The sequence below is a fragment of the Elephas maximus genome, chromosome X (genome assembly GCF_024166365.1).
Source record: "Elephas maximus indicus isolate mEleMax1 chromosome X, mEleMax1 primary haplotype, whole genome shotgun sequence".
Taxonomy (NCBI): domain Eukaryota; kingdom Metazoa; phylum Chordata; class Mammalia; order Proboscidea; family Elephantidae; genus Elephas; species Elephas maximus.
The window spans coordinates 50,817,420-50,839,670 of NC_064846.1; the positions used below are offsets into that span (position 1 = coordinate 50,817,420).

Sequence of the window (22,251 nt, forward strand, 5' to 3'; positions counted from 1 at the left end):
TCGTTGTCTTTATTGGTGTATAGGAATCCAGCTGATTTTTTGTATATTTATCTTATATCCGGCTTCTCTGCTTAATCTTTCTATTAGTTCCAGTAGTTTTCTCGTGGGTTTTCTATGTATAGTATCACATCATCTGCAAATAGGGACAGTTTAACTTCTTCATTACCAATTTGGATGCCCTTTATTTCTTTTTCTTGCCTTATTGCTCTAGCTAGGCCTTCCAACACAATGTTAAATAGGAGTAGTGATAAAGGACATCTTTGTCTTGTTCCTGTTCTCAAGGGGAATGTTTTCAGCCTCTTTCCATTAAGAATGATTTGGCCGTTGGTTTTGCGTAGATGCCCTTTGGTATGTTAAGAAATTTTCCTTCTGTACGTATTTTATTGAGAGCTTTTATCAGGAATGGGTGTTGGACTTTGTCACATGCCTTTTCTGTACCGATTGAGATGATCGTGTGATTTTCTTTCTTTTTATTTATGTGGTGGATTATGTTCATTCGATTTTCTAATGTTGAACCATCCTTGCGTACCTGGTATGAATCCTACTTGGTCGTGGTGTATTATTTTTTTTGATATGCTGCTGAATTTTATTGGCTAGAATTTTGTTGAGAATTTTTACATCTATATTCATGAGAGATACTCTCTGTAATTTTCTTTTTTTGCGGTGTCTTTTTGCCTGGTTTTGGTATCAGGGATATGCTGGCTTTATAAAATGAATACAGAAGTATCGCTTCCTTTTCTATGTTCTGCAATAGTTTGAGTAGTAAGCTCTTCTCTGGATGTTTGCTAGAATTCTCCAGTAAAGCCATCTGGGCCAGGGCTTTTTTTGGTTGGTTTTTTTTTTTTTTTTTTTTTTACCTTTTCTATCTCTTCTCTTGTTATGGGTCTGTTCAGATTTTCAACATCATTTTGTGTTGCTTTGGGTAGGTAGTGTTTTTCTAGAAATTTGTGCATATCCTCTAGGTTTTCAAATTTGTTGGAGTATTGTTTTTCATAATACTTTTTTATGATCCTTTTTATTTCAGTTGGGTCTGTTGTAATGTCCCCCATTTCATTTCTTATTTGAGTTATTTGCATCCTCTCCTGTTTTTCATTTGTCAATTTGGCCAGTGGTTTATTGATTTTGTTGATCCTTTCAAAGAACCAACTTTTGGTTTTGTTGATTCTTTCTATTGTTTTTCTATTCTCTATTTCATTTATTTCTGCTCTGGTCTTTATTATTTCCTTTCTCCTGGTGGCTGTGGGCCTCTTTTGCTATTCTCTTTCTATTTGTTCAAGTTGTGTAGCTAATGTGATTTTGTCCCTTTCTTCTTTTTTTGATGTGTGCATCTAGTGCTATAAGTTGACTTCTGAGGGCTGCCTTTGCTGTGTCCCAAAGATTTTGGTATGATGTGTTTTCATTCTTGTTTGATTCTAGGAATATTTTGATTCCATCCCTGATTTCTTCTATTACCCAGTGGTTTTTAAGCAGGGTGTTGTACAGTTTCCTTATAATTGATTTTTTTCCCTTATTCTTCCTGTTGTTAATTTCTTCTTTGATGGTGTTGTGGTCAGCAAAGATACTTTGTATTATCTCAGTATTTTGGGTTTTGTTGAGGGTTGCTCTGTGGCCTAAGATGTGGTCTATTCTGGAGAACATTTCATGTGCGTTGGAAGAGAATCTGTACTTACAGCTGTTGGGTGGACTGTTCTATATATGTCTATGAGGTCAAGTTGGCTGATTGTTTTCTTTAGCTCTTTTGCATCTTTGTTTAGTTTCTTTCTAGATGTTCTGTCCTTTACCGAGAGTGCTGTGTTGAAGTCTCCTATTATTATTGTGGAAACGTCAGTTTCACTTTTCAGCACTGTTAGGGTTTGTTTTATGTATTTTGGAGCCCAGTCATTGGGTGATTATTATGGTTGTCTTCATGATGGATTGTCCCTTTAATCATTATATAGTGCCCTTCTTTGTCTTTTATGGTAGGTTTTGTTCTAAAGTCTATTTTATCTGAAATTAGTATTGCCACTTCTGCTCTTTTTTTGGTAGTTGTTTGCTTGATACATTTTTTTCCACCCTTTGATTTTTAATAAATTTGCATCTTTGTTTCTGAGGTGTGTCTCTTGTAGACAGCATATTGGTCGATCCTGATTTTTTATCCATTCTGTCACTCTGTCTCTTCATGGGTGCATTCAGGCCACTTACATTCAGTGTAATTATTGATAGGTGTGAGTTTATTGCTGTCATTTTGTAATGCTTTTTTGTGGTGCTAATGTTTTCTTTGTTCCTCTTACTCTCTTCTGCTGAGTTCCTTTTGGTTGTGGATTTCTTTTTCATTTCTTTTGTTTTGTTGAGACTTCATGTTTTTCTTCTTTGTTTTGATGCATAGGTTTGTTAACTTTCTTTGTGGTTACCTTGAAATGTATCCTTATCTTCCTGGGTTTGAAACAGTCAATTATTACTTGTTATCACCTTGCCTTCCTCTCCATTAGAAAGTTCTATGCCTACACTGTTTTTTCCCTCTTTTATTGTTCTGACATTGTTGTCATTTACAGATTAACCTCTCTGGTTCCCTGTTGCAATTCTTTTGGTTTTGGGTAGTTCTTGAGAGTTCATTTTCTGTGTTGGTATCTGGCTGGTACAATCTTGTGTCCTAGCTTCAGGCTGTGGTCTGATGTTGTCTGTTCTCGGACCGAAGGACTCCCTTTAATAATTCTTGTAGGTTTGGTTTTTACATATTTTGTTAATTTCTGTTTATCTGGAAATGTCCTAATTTCACCATCGTATTTGAAAAAAAGTTTTGCAGAATATATTATTTGTGGTTGGCAATTTTTTGCTTTCAGGGTTTTATATATGTCATCCCATTGCCTTCTTGCCTGCAGGGTTTCTGCCGAATAATCAGAGCTTAGTCTTGTTTCTCCTCTGTATGTGACTTTTCGTTTTTCTCGAGCTCCTTGCAGGATTTCTTCTTCGTCTTTGGTTTTAGCGAGTGTGATTATGATATTCCTTGGTGTTTACCTTTTGGGATCTGTCCTATATGGGGTTCGTTGAGCTTCTTGGATGGTCAGCTTTTCATCATCCATAATATTAGCGAAGTTTTCTGTCAGCAGTTCTTCAATGAGCCTCTGAATTTTCTGTTTTCTGTCCCTGTCTTGGAACTCCTCTCACTTGGAATGTTTTGCTCTTGATTGTATCCCATATAAATCTCAGGGCTTCCTCATTTTTCTTCATTCTTTTGTCTGATTTTTCCTCAGAGTTTTATAGAAGTGTTTGTCTTCAATTTCACTGATCCTGTCTTCTATCATTTCACACCTGTTCCTCAGTCCTTCTATGACACTATCCAATTCTGAAATTGTGTTGTTTATCTTTCGGATTTCTAACTGTTGTTTTTGTATGATTTCTAGTTGTGAATTTATTTTGGCATTTTATTCCTGTATTTTTCTGAATTCTTCCATTTTTTGTCTGTATTCTCCATGAATTTGTCTGCCTTTTCCATAAATTTGTCTATTTTTTCCTCATTTTTTTGTTGGCTTTTTGCTTCAACTCTTGGATAGCTCTAAATATTAGAGATTCAAATTCTCTGTCAGATAGTTCTAGTGCCTTTTCTTCTACTGGAAAGTCATCTGGTGTTTTATTTTGGATGCCTACTGGAGCCATCCTCTCCTGTTTATTAATATGTTCTGATATTGTCTGCCGTCTTTGGGACATTCAGTAGTTATTTTCTTTGTTTCTTGATTGTAGATTTGTTTGTTTCGTTCTGCTTTTTTGTTTTATTTGGTTACGTCTGAGCAGGTGGGCTGTGTGTTCTTTGTTGTTTGCTCATCTGTAGTCATTGTACTTTTCACCTCCTTGTCCAATGGGGAGGGCCAGTCATTCAGTTATGGTGCATCAGGGCAGGTCCAGCTGAAGGGGAGGGGCTGGGATGGTTTTTTTTGTGGCATGTACTAGGGCTGACAGGGAAGACCAGGAATCAGTGCTGCACTGGTTCTGGTAGGCCATTCCTATGCTGCTCAGGGGTGTGATGTTCAGCACACAGTGCAGGTAGGCAGGAAAGAGGGGGGAGGTTGTGATGTATGGAGCTAGTATAGGTATGGGAAAGAGGCGAGTGAAACAGGAGCCAAAAACAAACAAAGGAAAAAAAACCACACACCCAAAAAAAAGAGTGCAAAGGGAGCTTGCCCTTGGAGTGGAGAGATGAAAACCTGAGAAATGGAGAGAAGCAAAAAGGAGAAAAGAAAAAGGGAAAAAGAAAAAAAACTAGATACAAATTTGGAAAAAAATAGTAGAAAAGAAAAGCCCCCATGGGTCCCACCAGTGGAGCTGAGAAGACCAGGGAAGTCTCCCAAGCTGTGCAGTATAGCCTGGCTAGAGGGGGTATAGATGTCACACAACACCAGGTATTCAGGAAACTGGAAAAGAGGGTAAGTACAGACAGACGAAAAATGAAGAAAGACAGAAAGGGAAAAAGAGAGAAGGAAAAAGAAGAAAAGAAATCCCCCCAGGGATCCCACCTACACATCTGCACAGATTAGAGGAGTGGCTCCTAAGCGGTGCAATGCAGCCTGGCTAGAAGGGGCTCCCAAGCTGGGAAAAGAAAAACAAACAAAACAGAACAAAGCAAAACAAGGCGGAAAAAAGCCCCAGGGATCCCAGCAGCTTGGTGTTGTGGGCTGGAGGAGCGGATCCCCAGTCAAATGGGGCTCCACAGCCTTTCAAGAAGAAGCAAAGATGGCACACCGAGCCAGGTGTTCTAGAAAAAGGAGAGGGAGGTGGCGGGAGGCACAGAAGAAACCAAAAGAGATGGAAAGAAGCTACACCAGCTCAGGGACCCGGCCAGTGTGGACAGAGTGAATCCAAGCGGCCTAGGGCGGAAGCGGTTGCCTCCTGGCAAAGAGACTGTGGCTGCTGGGAAGCAGAGGAGCCCGAAGCGGGAGGGGAAGAAGGATGGGGGTTAGGGAAGTGTTTATTGCTTGTTACCAGGTGCTCTGTCTCCTGCTGGGAACTTCGTGAAGCTGATTTCCTGTACTCCCCGTCCACCAATCTGCAATGTGGGTGGGGTGAATCCAAGCGGCATGGATGCTGCACTTCCCGGCCGGCTGAGCCACCGCAGCCAGGAAACTCGGAGGTAGAGCAGCAGGAAGAGGATGGGAGGGGTGGGAAATCCCGTATCACTAGTTACCGGGTGCTCTTTCTCCTGCTGTGGGCTCTGTGAAGCTGCTTTCCTGTGCTCCCTGTCAGCCAATTTCCGACAGGAGTCCACGTTGGCAAATCTGTGCTGCCTTAGCTGATAAGGAATCTCAGCAAGTATCTCTCCTTGCTCTCAGTTCTCTGTCAGTTTCTTCTTCCATTCAGTGTTTGGCTGAGTTCTTTATCTCTTCATTTGACACTTCGGGTTCCAGGAATGACGTTTGTCTCTGTTTTACTTAGTTTTTTGGTTCTTTGCTGTGGAGGGACGGCATGGTGCTTCTGTCAGTAGCGCTTATGTTGGCTGGAAGTCTGTAATAGAATTTTCATACATAGATATATGCAGATTTACATAAGAAATATTTTCAACATAGTAAAAGTAGACTGTAGTCCTACTCTTACCCTTTTTCTCAGTTTAACTCTGTATTGTTTTATTTTCTTTCAGTAGTAGATAGTGAATAGTTAGAATCTTTTTTTTTTTTTTTCAATTTTCCCTGGCAGGGGTGATTGGGATGTTTGAGATGAGTTAATTAAAGGGTAATTGCTGCTTGATGGCAGAACAAAAGAAGCCCGAAGAAATCAGCTGCAACTCAGCTCTGTTCTCAGCATAAATCATTGGAAGGAAAGCAGAGAAAGCATTTGCTGAACAATAATATTCGTGTAGATAATTTATTGTAACCAGATCAACAAACGTTCCTTGCTATAAACCATATGTCAGAGCAGAAAAATAGCAGCTGTTTGTACCAGTATTCATTGTAATGGGATTTACCTGTTTTCTTTCTTTTTTTTTCAGAGTAGGGGAGGGGGAAGATGCCTAATATTTAAAATTTTTATTAAGCAAGTGCATGTTATGCTACTATGATATTCAGTCACATTTTCTTAGAGAAACTCCTTGTTCCTACTACAAATTATGTTTTTCTTTGTTATGTTAATACACTAAATTTACTGTGTTCCATATACACTGTTTTTTTTAAGTGTGGTAACACTTTCATTCCCTCCTTTTTTCAGTATTATCCTGGACTTTGCTAGAATATCTGTCAAAAAAGTTATAAAAAGTTTTAAATGCTTAGTATTTTATTTATTATAAAGATAGTGCATATTCAGTATAGAGAACCTGGAAGATATAGACATCTGTAAAGAAAATTAAATCACCTGTATTACCACTACCCTGCTAATACATTGGTATGTTTCTTTCTAGTATTTTTGCTGTGCTGGTAAACTTGCTTACTTTGCTTTAAACAGCATTGGGAACATACTTGTATAGAGTTCTGTTTCCTGTTTTCATTAAATATTCTTGCATGGTCTTTTCCTAAAATTTTAACCATTCTCTGAAAACATGGGTTTTAATGACTCTGTAATATTTCATTAGAAACAACTTTATCATAATATGTTTGTCACTTTTTATTGGTGAGAATATTGTTCCCAATATTGTTCCCAATATTATAAAATAGCACTGTAATGACCAGTTATGTCTAGATTTGATTATTTCCTCTATAGGTTCCTAGAAGTAGAATATACTGAGTCAAGAGTTACGAATACTTTTAAAGCTTTTGGTATATATTATTAAAATTTATATTTTGAATGGTTGGATAAATTTATATGACCATTGACTGTATAAGGATGTACTTGTTTTCCCCACACATTTGACAACTGGGTATTAAAAAAAAAAAACAGGTATTAAGCGTTTTTAAAAATTGCTGATTTGGTTGACAAAAGGTAGTTTTTAAAATTTTTATATGAATTTCTTGTGAAGTGTCTCTTAATGTTCTATACTTATTTTTGTACTATAGTAGTTAGTTTTTTATTGAATTGTAGAAATTTAATTCTTAACAGTTTGAGAATAATTAGATCGAACTTTTATTAAAAAAAAATATATAGATGTAATGAACATTGCGGATAAGAAATAGCGAAAGTTAAAAATCCGTTGGTATTTAGTACATTCTCAGTCTATTTCTTAACCAGAATTTCAATTTCAATTTCTTTTTTTTTTTTTGCACATCAAATAATTAGAATCTAAAAATCTTGCATGTGTTTTTAGCTCCAGCAGATCTGCAAAATTCTGAATGCTCATATGGACTTTCTGCAAGGAACTGATCAAAATTCAGGTGGGTGTTTATTTGTATACCAATCTATATGTATTGCAAGTAGAAAATATGCTACAAGTCAGGTTGTGTGCTCCATGACTGCACTCATAAATAAGAGCTCAGTTGTAGAGGTGTTGCTTAACTCATGGTATGTCCACATTAGTTCTGAAGAACTGTAATTCCTTGTTTTTGTAAAATGAAACACAGGAAGAATAAACTGGAACCTAATGAAAATAGAGTGTGCATAGGGATGGGGTGCAGGGGATGGGGATAGAAGCCGGACTTCTCTGAGTATACGTTTTTGTATACTTTTGACTTTTGAACCTTATAAATGTTTTATATACTCAAAGTTAGAATTAAGCCCAAAAAAGGATGGGGAAAAAAGACAAATCCTGAAATTGAATACAAAATGAAATCAGACAAATCTGTGTAACAAATTTATAACATAATCATGCAGTTCAGATAACTTTTGAACACTGTGCTCTTGACAGTGCATCCTTACTAAAATGTGGTCTAAGGGTAAAAGCTGCAAAGAAATCTTAAGCTTTCTTAATTGATTTATTGTTAGTTTCAGAATTATAATGCCAGTATTACTATTATTTTATATATATTATAGGATAAAGAAAATGAACAAATATATTAATACTTATATAGAAACCAAGATAGTCATTGAAAAATAAGAGATACTAGTTATTTTTCCTTTCCTTCTTTTATATTTGTATTATAAATTTGAATAGCAAATATTAGTACAAATTCCTATTTCCTCGTTCTGAAGTAATGACAGTCACCCCAGTAGCAATGAGCACATCCAGCACCCAGATCTTGCTTTGTAAATACGATAACACTAAAAAGAACCAAGGCTTCTTGGAGAAAGGTTTGATCCCAGATCTTAGGCAGGGAAAGTACAGAGTAAGCTTGAGACTTTTTGTGCCAGAAAGCAAGGATTTTTCAAAAAGTACTGAAGTCATATCAGGACACAAGACTGTGCCTGAAGGAGCTCACACTGGCCAAATTAGGATGACTTGAGCATCAAAAAAATGACAGTAAAGGATTATAATACACTGAGTGAAAAAAACCTGAGTCCACAGTGAAATTCCAAATATAGAGAGAGAAATGGGAGGTACATGGAAAAGTCTTTACAGAAGCATGCCAGCTAATAATTGTAGAAGTGATAGAATTAGAAAAACATCATTAAGAAAAAAAATTTCAACAGAACACTTACTAAAGCTTACCCTGACCTTGAAAACTCTATCTCATTTGTAAAATATTTCAACTGTCAGTCATTTCTTGGCAGAAAAAAATAAGCTAGCATAAAATGGGACTAAATACAGACTGAATTAATTTTTTAAAAAAGTTTTGTTGAGGTATGATTTATATGCCATAAAATCCACTCATTTTATGTGTACAATTGAATGAGAAAAATTACCATTTTGCAGCCCCAACTTAGTAACTGATTCAGATGAGGGTTATCAATGAATGCTAAAACCATTGAGTTAAAGATTGTCGGGGGACAGGATATTTACTTGTCTCAAAAGTATCACCCCACAGATTATTCACTAATTACAAAGGAGAAAAGTACCACTTTAATCAAGTGATCAAACTTAGCATCACCAATAGTGAGAGAGCTTGACATTATAGGCTCCTGATCTGATGTGATAAGAAGTATACAACATCACTTATATAGTGTTGCTACCAAAAATGTTTAACCTGACTCTAATCATGAGAAAATAGACATTCCACATATGAGACATTATATAAGGTAGTTAATTGACTTGGACTCTTTAAAATGTCAGTCATGGAAAACAAAACAAAACACAAAAACAATAAGAGGATTGTCCTAGATTAAAAGAAATGTAACAGTCAAGCCCCCAGTGTTAACCTTGATTAGATACTGGATCAAAACCAAAATAATACTATTTAGGACAATTGGGAAAATTGAACATGCACTATATATTAAATGATATTAAGGAAATATTGTTAATTTTCTTAGGTTTGATAGTTAGCGTGGTGATGTAGAAAAATATTCTTCAAAGATGCACACTAGATTATTTAAAGAAGTGTCACATCTGTAGTTTACTTCTAAGTGCTTCAGCCAAAAACATTAGCAAAGAGAAAGAGATGGAGCAACTTGTGGCAAAATGTTGACAGTGGGTGAGAATCTAGGTAAAAGGTATACAAGTGTTCGGTTTTTATTATTCTCTAAACTTTTTTGGAGAGTCAAAATAAAAATTGGGGGCAAATATATTTTATAGAATTTGCCTAAATATGTAGTACAATTAGACCTCAGTGATTGGTTAGCCAATCAGTTACTATTTTTTTTTTTTTTTTTTATAATAACTTTTATTAAGCTTCAAGTGAACGTTCAGTTACTATTTTTTAAAGATGTGGTATTAAAGTACAATAGATTTTCTTATCTGGCATTTTGGATCCCACATTCTCTGCACTAATAGAGATCATCAAACATAAACTTCTTCAGCTTTCCCTTCATACATACTGGTATCATCATGCATCTTTACTTCCTTCTCTCCTGTGTTAAAGGAAGAAGTGTCCTATCCCGTTCTGTATTGCCATAGTATTAATTTTTTAATTACCTGATAGGGGAGAGGTTTCTGAGCCAGATATGGGTTCAAGTTGAAGCACTACCACTTAGTAGTTGTGTGACCTTAATAACTGCTTAATCTCTCTGAGTCTGTATCCTCATTTTTAAAATGAGGGATAATACTTGCTTTGTAGGGTGTTTGTGAGGATTAAAAGACGCAGCATATAACTTTCATTGAACAATGCCTGACCCATGGTGATGGTCAATAAATGGTAGTAGAAGAACTGGTTATCAGAGTTTACTATGTATAAGAGAGACAGACAGACAAGAAGGGTCATGTGGTTCAGAAGGTAGCTATTAAGTTGGATCTAGAGAAGGCAATTCCAGGTAGATTATCATTGAAAACCACTTACCTAGAGAAGTTGTAAGAACAACTGAGCTGAAGGAGAATGTCAGTGGCTGGAAAATACTGATTAATGAGACTATACAAAGTTCGAATTAATTGTCTTCCTGTCTGTTAGATTTTTTTTTTCACAGTGAGCAGTGCGTCCTGGGTAGATTTCCTGTTCTGTGGTGTCAAAATGTAATTAAGATTATAAAGAAAGATTATAGTGATTTTTCTCTTGACTGGGATCATCTTTGTTGTGAAGGAAATCTGGGGGCCAGTGTTTTCATACTAACAAAATTAAGGTTGTTACTTCTGGAAGGGACTGACATTATATAAATGAAGAAACTGTAGCCCAGAGAGGTTAAATGACTTCTTTAAGAACACACAGGTGGCAGAGCTGGGACCAGAATCCATCTCTCCCAATTACCAGAACGGCATTCTTTCTACTGGCATGCTCTTAAAATAATTCTAATGTTACATATCACTGGATATAAAAACAGCTATTAATCATGTACTTAACAGTAGAGGGAAAGGGTTTTCCAACAATGATAATGGTAGTACTTTGTGTGGAATGTTAATTCCAGGTATCTGGGTGAAGTTCTTAGTCAACACTGGATAAAAAGAGTAAGGTGATAGAGCTTAGTGATTACTGGGAGGTGCTTTACTGCTAAACATTTAGTTGAGATGGGGAGGCAATGAGATCTTATGTAAGTTCTCAGTTGAGACAACGAAGGCCATGATGCGGAATGGGAAGACACCTGGTAATTCTTGATGATAATATGGGCTTCTTTTGCCATTCCTACTCCAGGAGACTTTCCTTTTCACATCGGGAAATGACATGGACAAGTAGCGGACAGTGGACAAGGTAGTTATGCTATCTAAGGGCGATTTTTTAAATTTTGCTTTTTAATAGTAAATGAGATCGTGTCTGCTGAAATGACTGTGGTCTGAAAAGTTAGAGTTCAACTTCTCAATGAATCTTTTAATTCACATCTGAATGAAGGTATTAGAAAATCTAATTCATGTGTTATTTTAACAAAAAAATTATAATTGTTTTCTTTACTAAAGAGAAATCTTATATAGTTTTTTTGTGATTTTAAAGTAAAAATCTGAATTTTAAAAGGGCTCTGGGAAACATTTTTATGATTTAATGTCTTTAATGTCAGTACAGATTTTTTTTTTCTATTATAAAACCTAGCAGTTGTTAGGCTAATAGGATTAATCATGTAACTAAAAATTCAGCTCTTAAAAAGTGATTTGGAAGTTAAACATTACACTTTAAATATGTTAAAATATTACACTGTCCAGTAAACTTTTCAGTATCCGTGAGTAAGGTATGGGGAGCCAGGTCCCTTTCTTCCTGTAACTTATGTAGAGCAGTGATGGGACTGAAGGTAGGGATCAAAGATAAGTACAAGAGTGTCTGAACATGTGCTAGTTTCACCAGTTTAAAGTTTTTATATGCAGTTTTTATAACATTATCTATGGCTATTTTTCTCCTGATAAGTATAGATAATTGAGAATTAATAGTAACTATTTTATAGTCAAATACCAGTTACCTCTCTTGTCTTTCTCTTTGTAAGAATTTACAGCATTGCTTCAAGGTTGGCTTGGTGGCAATGCTGCAGCCACACACCTGTCTTCTGAGTTGGCAGTCACTGAAACTGCAGCAATTCCAGCTCTCCTGGGACCACTTAGACAGAGTTGGCAGTCCGTCTCAGCCAACTTGTTATTTGTTTTAGATATACGGAGCTACTTTTCTTTAGGGGAGTATGTGCAGGTGAAGAAGTGATTTTTGTTTCTTCATAGATCGAGCCATTGTTATGTCTGTTAATATTTATCAAACACCGCAAAAGAGGAACAGACAGTGGAAAATCTTACACTTTTCATTGTTTTAATGTACAGTGAGTATTTTCATAGCCTTTTACTTCTTTCATGAAGTGTCCCAAGGTTTCAAGTCTAAAAATATATTGTATCCATAATATTGCAGTCTCTTATGGGTTAAAACCAATCAGTTGCCATCAAGTCAATTCCAACTCATGGTGACCTTGTGTACGGTGTAGAACTGCACTTCATAGAGTTTTCAAGGCTGTGACCTTTTGCAAGCAGATCACCAGGCCTTTTTTCAGAGATGCCTCAGGGTGGGTTTGAACCACCAAACATTCAGTTAGTATGCTAGCGCTTAACTGATTGTACCACTTAAAGACTTCTATTATGGGTTAGAATCCCATATTGTATGATAGCTGCTTATAACATTCAGATTGCTGTTTAGGGCAGAAAGGATCCTTAGAGTAACTAAAAATACTGTAGGGGTTTTATTTTTTTTCAAAATACAACCCCATTAGTGCTGGGCTGAAAGTCCATGAGTACTTTTTTGTTTTACATAAAACATTCTCAGAAATCTAGTGTACTATAACTAACTTCCAATGTTGTGTGATATTTCATAATCATACTCTATTTCTACTCAATGTTAATATTTATTGTTTGAGGGGATTTTTTAATTAGATTTTTTTGTGTTGCATATTTTTTTAAAAAGTTTTGATCCAGTTAAGAGTTTGGTTTTTTTTACATTTTTATTATTTTCAGCTTTTTCATATCTGAAGATATCAAATGCTGAGATTCCAAAAGATGCTTTTGAGTTCCAATTAAAGTGTCCTTGTTCCTCTTTTCATCTTATAGAATAGAATCGGATTTACTGATCAAGGCTGTTTCTTTTACCTCCTCTTTTTCTTAAATTCTTTGGGAAATCTTGGTGATGTTGGTTGATTGGTGAGGTCATCTCTTGTGTTCTAGAGTGTAATATTCCACTTGAGATACTTGAGAAGTATATATTCTTATCTGCCAGAGATGTAGCAACAACACAAAGATGTCTCTGTTTGTGAGGGTCACTTTAAGGGTCTCTTAAGCTTATCAGAGACAGGAGCCCACTTGCCTCATCCCATTGCAGTTAATTGAAAGATATTTTATGTCTTTGTTGATTGAGCCACATGCTCATCTCTGCTCCCCTTTACAGACAAAATAGATTCATTTTCACACCTTTGTCCCTTAATTCTAAAGAACTTCTTGTAGGTTAGATTAGGATGGTAAGATTGGAATTGAGCAAGTTTTCAGCTCCTGTTAAGAAAGAGTATGTGATGGTTAACATTTTCAGAACTCCACTCCAAAACTTCCTTTTCTATATGTAAATCCAGATTTGAAATGCACTCAGTATATCTGCAAAATTAGATTTCTCACTAATCCTACTTATGTACATTTTGTGCCCCAGCAAATTTTTTCAAGCTGGAGAGCCTTCCCAGATGAATTATATGTAAAACGGCTTAAATCACTCCCAAATAGCAGAATTTATATTTTTTGTGAGAAAGACAGATTTTTCTCCAAAGCAGTTTTCTTCCTCTTAGTGACTAAAAGAAGGAGCCCTGGTGATGCAGTGGATCTGCTAACCAAAGCACTCATCTGCTAACCAAAAAGGTCAGTGGTTTGAACCCACTAGCTACTCTGCAAGAGAAAGATGTGACAGTCTGCTTCTGTAAAAGTTTGCAGCCAGAGAAACCCTATGGGGTGGTTCTAATCTGTTCTATAGGGTCTCTGTGAGTTGAAATTTATTCAATGGCAGAAGGCTTGGTTTTGGTGTTTTAGTGACTAGAAATCATAAATATACTGGAGCCTTGCTATAATGCTGCTTTTGGGCCCACACTCTGTGCCCACCTCGTAGATGAAATAGCCTGCTGGTATTTTACCAATTAAAACTCCTTGGATAAGATTCAGATAGGCCAGCCTTTTTCTGAGCACTTCAGTGTCTGAAGGAATAATAAATAGTGATATGCTTTGGTACCAATTATTAGCTCAGCTTAGTACTTTTTTATTTTAAAAATTCAGAGCATTTGGCCAATAGGTGTACTATAATAGAAAAAGCACTGTGTTAGATGGGATTCCGAAGATACTGGATTCTAATATTCTCATTAGCTTTGGTCTTTGAGAAGTTACTTAACCTTCTTAAGCTTTTAATTATTCACTCCATGCCAGGGTATTTTGGGATTCAAACTAGCTAATATATGTAAACCAAAACTAAACCTGTTGCCGTCGAGTTGATTCTGACTCATGGTGACCCCATGTGTTAGAGTAGAACTGAGCTTCATGGAGTTTTCTTGTCTGTAATCTTTACGGAACCAGATCACAAAGCCTTTCTTCCACAACACTGCTGAGTGGATTCGAACCTTGGACCTTTCACTTAGTAGTCCAGAGCAAACCATTTGTGCCACCTGGGGACCTTCAGTAATATACATAGGCGTTTGGAAAACTGAAATGTTAGATAATTGGAAAGTGTTCTTTTAGATAAAAGGTCAAACCAGACAGTAGTTGTGAATCTAAATACAAAACACTTACTATGCGCCAAGCCACTGTGTTACTTAGCGTCTTACACTTGTTAGGTGCCGTTGAGTCGGTTCCAACTCATAGCGGCCCTGGGCACAACAAAACAAAACACTGCCCGGTCCCTTGCCATTTTCAGAATCTTTGCTATGCTTGAGTCCATCGTTGCAGCCACTGTGTCAGTCCATCTCACTGAGGGTCTTTCTCTCTTTGGCTGACCCTCCACCAAGCATGGCGTCCTTCTCCAGGGGCTGGCTCCTCCTGATAACATGTCCAAAGTATGTGAAACGAAGTCTTCACCATCCTCACTTCTAAAGAGCATTCTGGCTGTACTTCCTCCAAGACAGATTTGTTTGTTCTTTTTGCAGTTCATGGTACAGTCAGTATTCTTCGCCAACACCATAATTTCAAAGGCATCAATTCTCTGGTCTTCGCTATTCATTGTCCAGCTTTCACATGCATATGAGGCAATTGAAACTACGGCGGCTTGGGTCAGGTGCACCTTAGTCCTCAAAGTGACATCTTTGCTTTTTAACACTTTTTAAAGGGGTCTTTTGCGGCAGATTTTCCCAGTGCAATATGTGGTTTGATTTTTTGACTACTGTTTCCGTGGGCGTTGATTGTGGATCCAAGTAAAATGAAATCCTTGGCAACTTCAGTCTTTTCTCTGTTTATCATGAAGTTGCTTATTGGTCCAGTTGTGAGGATTTTTGTCTTCTTTATGTTGAGGGTGTAATCCGTACTGAAGGCTGTAGTCTTTGATCTTCATCAGTAAGTGCTTCAAGTCCTCTTTGGTTTCCACAAGCAAGGTTGTGTCATCTGCTTATCGCAGGTTGTTGATGAGTCTTCCTTCAATCCCGATGCCCCGTTCTTCTTCATATAGTCCAGCTTCTTGGATTATTTGCTCAGCATACAGATTGAATGAGTATGGTGAAGGGATACAACCCTGAAGTACACCTTTCCTTATTTTAAACTGCACAGTATCCCCTTGTTCTGTTCCAACGACTGCCTCTTTTTCTGTGTACCAGTTCCTCATGCACACAATTAAGTGTTCTGGAACACCTGTTCTTCACAATGTTACCCATAATTTCTAATGATCCACACAGTCGAATGCCTTTGTGTAGTCAATAAAACAAAGGTAAACATCTTTCTGATATCCTTTGCTTTCAGTGAAGATCCATCTGACATCAGCAGTGACATGTGCATTGAGCATTAATGCGTGGAACGTTAATGACCAAAGACCAGGCGAATTGTGGGATGACATCAAGTACATCATACATGAAGAAAGCGAAAGGGAATTAACAAGACAGGAAAGAAAGAAAAGACCAAAATGGGTGTCAGAAGAGACTCTGAAACCTGCTCTTGAACACAGGGTAGCTAAAGTGAATGCAAGAAATGGTGACGTAAAAGAGATGAACAGAAGATGTCAAAGGGTAGCTTGAGAAGACAAAGTATTATAATACTTTAATATTATAATTACATGTGCAAAGACCTGGAGTTAGAAAACCAAAACGGAAAAACACGCTCAGCATTTCTCAAGCTGAAAGAACTGAAGAAAAAATTCAAGCCTCAAGTTGTGATATTGAAGGATTACATGGCAAAATACCAAACGAAGCAGGAAGCATAAAAAGAAAATGGAAGGAATACACAGTCACTTAACCAAAAGGAATTGGCTGATAGTCAGCCATTTCAGGGGGTAGCATATGATCAAGAATTGATGTTACTGAAGGAAGAAGTCCAAGCTGCACTGAAGGCATTGGCAAAAAATAAGGTGCTTACTCATCTATGCCAAGAAATTTGGAAGACAGCAACTTGCCAACTGACTGGAAGAGATCCATATTTGTGCCTATTCCAAAAAAGTGTGATCCAACAGAATGTGGAAATTATCAAACAATATCATTAATATCACACACAAGTAAATTTTTGCTGAAGATAATTCAAAAACAGTTGCAGCAGTACGACGATAGGGAACTGCCAGAAATTCGAGCTGGATTCAGAAGAGGGCATGTTACTCAGTGTTGTTGTTATTGTTGTTAGGTGCCATCAAGTCGGTTCCGACTCCTAGTGACCCTGTGTACAACAGAACGAAACACTGCCCGGTCCTGCGCCATCCTTACAGTCGTTGTTATGCTTGAGCTCATTGTTGCAGCCACTGTGTCAATCCACCTCGTTGAGGGTCTTCCTCTTTTCCGCTGACCCCGTACTTTGCCAAGCATGATGTCTTACTCCAGAGATTGATCCCTCCTGACAACATGTCCAAAGTATGTAAGACTCCATCCTTGCTTCTAAGGAGCATTCCGGTTGTACTTCTTCTATGACAGATTTGTTCGTTCTTTTGGCAGTCCATGGTATATTCAATATTCTTCACCAGTACTACAATTCAAAGGTGTCAATTCTTCTTCGGTCTTCCTTATTCATTGTCCAGCTTTCACATGAATATGATGCGATTGAAAATACCATGGCTTGGGTCAGGGGCACCTTAGTCTTCAAGGTGAGATCTTTGCTCTTCAACACTTTGAAGAGGTCCTTTGCAGCAGATTTGCCCAATGCAATGCGTCTTTTGATTTCTTGACTGCTGCTTCCATGGTTGTTGATTGTGGATCCAAGTAAAATGAAATCCTTGACAACATCAATCTTTTCTCTGTTTATCATGATGTTGCTCATTGGTCGAGTTGTGAGGATTTTTGTTTTCTTTATGTTGAGGGGCAATCCATACTGAAGGCCATGGTCTTTGATCTTCATTAGTAAGTGCTTCAACCCCTTTTCACTTTCAACAAGCAAGGTTGTGTCATCTGCATAACACAGGTTGTTAATGAGTCTTCCTCCAGTCCTGATGCCCCATTCTTCTTCATATAGTCCAGCTTCTCAGATTATTTGCTTAGCATACAGATTGAATAGGTATGATGAGACACCACAACCCTGACGCACACCTTTCCTGACATTAAACCAATCAGTATCCCCTTGTTCTGTGCAAACAACTGCCTCTTGATTTATGTAAAGGTTCCTCATGAGCACAATTAAGTGTTCTGGAATTCCCATTCTTCACAATGTTACCCATAATTTGTTATGATCCAGACAGTCGAATGCCTTTTCATAGTCAATAAAAGACAGGTAAACATCCTTCCGGTATTCTCTGCTTTCAGCCAGAATCCATCTGAGATAGCAATGATATCCCTGGTTCCACATCCCCTTCTGAAAAGCGACCTGAATTTCTGGCAGTTCCCTGTCGATATACTGCTGCAGCCGTTTTTGAATGATCTTCAGCAAAATTTTGCTTGCGTGTGATATTAATGATATTGTTCTATGATTTCCACATTCGGTTGGATCACCTTTCTTGGGAATAGGCATAAATTTGGATCTCTTCTAGTCAGTTGGGCAGGAAGCTGTCTTCCATATTTCTTGGCATAGGTGAGTGAGCACCTCCAGCGCTATATCCGTTTGTTGAAAAATCTAGATTGATATTCCAGCAATTCCTGGATCCTTGTTTTTTGCCAATGCCTTCAGAGCAGCTTGGGCTTCTTCTTTCAGTACCATCAGTTCCTCATCATATGCCACCTCTTGAAATGGTTGAATATCGACTAATTCTTTTTGGTATAATGACTCTGTGTATTCCTCCCATCTTCTTTTGATGCTTCCTGCGTTGTTTAATATATTGCCCATAGAATCCTTCACTATTCCAACTCGAGGCTTGAATTTTTCTTCAGTTTTTTTCAGCTTAAGAAATGCTGAGCGTGTTCTTCCCTTTTGGTTTTCCATCTCCAGCTCTTTGCACATGTCATTATAATACTTTGTCTTCTCGAGATGCCCTTTGAAATCTTCAGTTCTTTTACTTCATCAATTCTTCCTTTTGCTTTAGGGGCTCGACGTTCAAGAGCAGGTTTCAGAGTCTCCTCTGACATCTATCTTGGTCTTTTCTTTCTTTCCTTTCTTTTCAATGATCTCTTTTTCATGTATGATGTCCTTGATGTCATTCCACAACTCATCCAGTCTTCGGTCACTAGTGTTCAATGCATCAAATCTGTTCTTCAGATTGTCTCTAAATTCAGGTGGGATATACTCAAGGTCATATTTTGGCTCTCGTGAACTTGCTCTGATTTTCTTCAGTTTCAGCTTGAACTTGCATGGTCTGTTCCACATTCGGCCCCTGGCCTTGTTCTGACTGATGATATTGAGCTTTTCTATCGTCTCTTTCCACAGATGTAAGTCAGTTTGATTTCTGTGTGTTCCCTCTAGCAAGGTCCATGTGTAGTATAGTCGCCATTTATGTTGGTGAAAGAAGTTCTTTGCAATGAAGAAGTCATTGGTCTTGCAAAATTCAATCATTCAATCTCCAGCATTGTTTCTATCACCATGGCCATATTTTCCAACTACTGATCCTTCTTCATTTCCAAATTTTGCATTCCAATCGCCAGTAATTATCAATGCATCTTGATTGCATGTTCTATCAATTTCAGACTGCAGCAGCTGATGAAAATCTTCTATTTCTTCATCTTTGGCCCTAGTGGTTGATGTGTATATTTGAATAATAGTCGTATTAACCTGTCTTCCTTGTAGGCTTATGGATATTATCCTATCGCTGACAGCATTGTGCTTCAGGATAGATCTTGAAATGTTCTTTTTGACAATGAATGCAACACCATTCCTCTTCAAGTTGTCATTCCCGGTGTAGTAGACTATACGATTGTCTGATTCAAAATGGCCAATATCAGTCCATTTCAGCTCCCTAGTGCCTAGGATATTGATGTTTATGCGTTCCATTTCATTTTTGTTGATTTCCAATTTTCCTAGATTCATACTTCGTACATTCCAGGTTCCAATTATTAATGGATGTTTGCAGCTGTTTCTTCTCATTTTGAGTTGTGCCACATCAGCAAATGAAGGTCCCGAAAGCTTTACTCCATCCACGTCATTAAGGTTGACTCTACTTTGAGGCAGAAGCTCTTTCCCAGTTGTCTTCTGAGCGCCTTCCAACCTGGGGACTCATCTTCCGGCACTACATCAGACAGTGTTCTGCTGCTATTCATAAGGTTTTCACTGGCTAATGCTTTTCAGAAGTAGACTGCCGGGTCCTTCTTCCTAGCCTGTCTTAGTCTGGAAGCTCATCTGAAACCTGTCCTCCATGGGTGACCCTGCTGGTATCTGAATACCGGTGGCATAGCTTCCAGCATCACAGCAACACACAAGCCCCCACAGTACGACAAACTGACAGACACATGGGGGTTACTCAGTGTAGGGAGGTGTAAACATGAACAGCACCTCTGCCTTGAAGAGGTACAAAGTAACTGGGGTGGGGATGTAAAGGAAGAGAAACATAATCTTTAGTTGGCTTCCTGGAAGAGATAAAATTTGAAATGGGCCTTGAATTATAAGTAATATTCCAACAGGATGACTATCTGAGGACCACTTAAGATGCAGTAATTCTACTAGGTTGTGTCCCCCTCCAAGAATTCAAGACACTTTCACCATCTGTTCTTTTTATGCTCATCCTTGATATGTATTTTTTATTGATTTTTTGTGAAGGATAGTGCTATACAAAAGCAGAGTGTCTTGTCACCACCCTAGGTATCCATGACAAGACCAAGATACAAATTCTATGACAGAGATGAGAACTTTGTGCATCTGTATAAACATTTTTCTTTCCATCATTTATTCTGAGTGCTACTTTAATTTTAATAAACTGGCATCTTCTTAAAAGTTGCTAATGATTGGTAGGAAGGTGTACTGTGTTCTTTCTCTGTGCCTGTGTCTCTTTTATGAGTGAGAAGTAAACCTTTATTATATTAAGCTCCTGAAAGTTCAAGGTTGTTCATTTTTAACAACAGTCTGGCTTTAACTAAAGTGATGCAAACAGTTAAGCGCTCAACTGCTCACTGAAAAGTTGGTGGTTTGAACCGACCCATAGGCTTCTCAGAAGAAAGGCCTGGTGATCTGCTTCCAAAAGATCACAGCCTTGAAAACCCTGTGGAGCACAGCTCTACTCTGCAACTCATGGGGCGTTGACTTGACAGCAACTGGTTTTTTTGTTTGTTTGTAACTTAACTAATATAGAAGTAGGAACTACAGTAACTAAAACCTTAACATATGGCATTGGTTTGACAGGCAGGCAATAGGGAAACATATGTTAGAGGCTGAAAAGATGGCCAACCATGTTAAACAGTGAGAACAGATTTGACAAATCTGTTGTCTGACATAAATTAGGGGTCATATTATATGTCTACTGAGCTGACAGTTATAGGGGATGAGGAGGTTTGGAATCAAGACCTAATCTGTGCATGTTGGTCTTTTGATTTTGTAAGTAACAAAAATTTATTTTACAGTTTCCACGGTCAGGAGTCTGACAGGTTTTAGCAAGGCTCTTTACTCAGGGTCTTATAACACTGAAATCAGGATATTGGCCAGCTGTGTACTCATCTGCAAGTGGGACTGGAAAAGATCCACTCATTTCTAAGCTCCCTCAGGTTGTTCACAGAATTTATTTCCTTGCCATTGTAGGACTGAAGTCCCCTTTCTCATTGGCTGTGGGCCACTTTCAGCACCTAGTGACCACTCTGAGGTCCTTGTCCCATGGTCCTTTCCTTCTTAGTAGTGGAGAATCTCCCTCACATCTTAGTCCCTCTCATGCTTCAAATCTCTCTGACTTCCTCTTTGACCAGCCAGAGAAAACTGCCTCTAAAGGGCTCATGTGATTAAGTCAGGCCTACCTGGGTAAATCTACATATTTTAAGGTCAGTTGGTATTGGACCGTTAATTATGTCTGCAAAATCTCATTGAGGCAGTACTTAGATTAGCACTTTGATTGAATAACCAGAGGCTGGGAATCTTAGGGGGTGAGGCATCTTAGAATTCTGCCTACCATGGAACCTGACATCCATAAGACCCTGCTCTGACTTGCGAGGCACAGTAGAATTTTGTTTTTCTTATAATTGGTGTTAGTTCAGAACCAGTGTCCTGTAATCCCTGAAAATCTATTTTCCTTTTTCCAGTGCAGTCAACTGGTAAATGGTCACGTGTCCTTTTAGGGAAGACTAAAGATTGGAGCCCTGGTGGCATAGTGGTTAAGGGTTCAGCTGCTGACCAAAAGGTCAGCAGTTCGATTCCAGCAGCCGCTCTTTGGAAACCTTACGGGGCAGTTTACTCTGTCCTGTAGGGTCACTATGAGTCAGAGCCGACTCGACAGCAACAGGGTTTAAAGATAATCTTTAGAGTATAAATTTTTGGTAGTATAGCAGGGTCCTTTGTCAAGTGGACCTGACTTCACTTTTATTTAAGGGCCCTGTGTGTGTGAACTGGCTCAACTCTGGGAATTGGTTAGAGTCAGCTCAGTTTTGGTGTTTGAAGTCAGTGGTCTGTTCACCACAGTTAGAGTTTTTATTTTTTATTGTAGTAAAATATGTACAACATAAAATCTGGCATTTTAGCTATTTTTAAGTATACAATTCAGTGACATTATATTTACAATGTTGTGCAACCATCACATTGTTTCCAAACTTTTTTTTATCACCCCAAACAGAAACTCTTTACCTATTAAGCAATTACTCCTCTCCCTCCATCCAACCCCTGCTAACCTCTAATCTACTTTCTGTCTTCATGAATTTGTCTATTGTAGATATTCCATATAAGTAGAATCATAATAATTGTCCGTTTGTGTTTGGATTATTTCACTTAGCATAATATTCTCACAGTTCATGTAGTGGTACGTACTAGAACTTCAT

At 37.9% G+C, this 22,251-nt stretch overlaps 1 protein-coding gene across 3 annotated transcripts in view; it reads left to right on the forward strand.

Annotated features, from left to right (window-relative positions):
* Nucleotides 1-22,251, forward strand: part of NUP62CL (nucleoporin 62 C-terminal like) — a 107,604-nt gene that overhangs the window by 64,637 nt on the left and 20,716 nt on the right. For 2 of the 3 annotated variants that reach the window (XM_049872478.1, XM_049872479.1), the window contains one exon: nucleotides 7,199-7,265. In XM_049872478.1, coding sequence (XP_049728435.1) covers nucleotides 7,199-7,265 — 67 coding nt within the window. Of the gene's footprint in view, nucleotides 1-7,198; nucleotides 7,266-10,979; nucleotides 11,037-22,251 lie in introns of all 3 variants that reach the window. The other variant, XM_049872480.1, reaches the window with a different exon arrangement.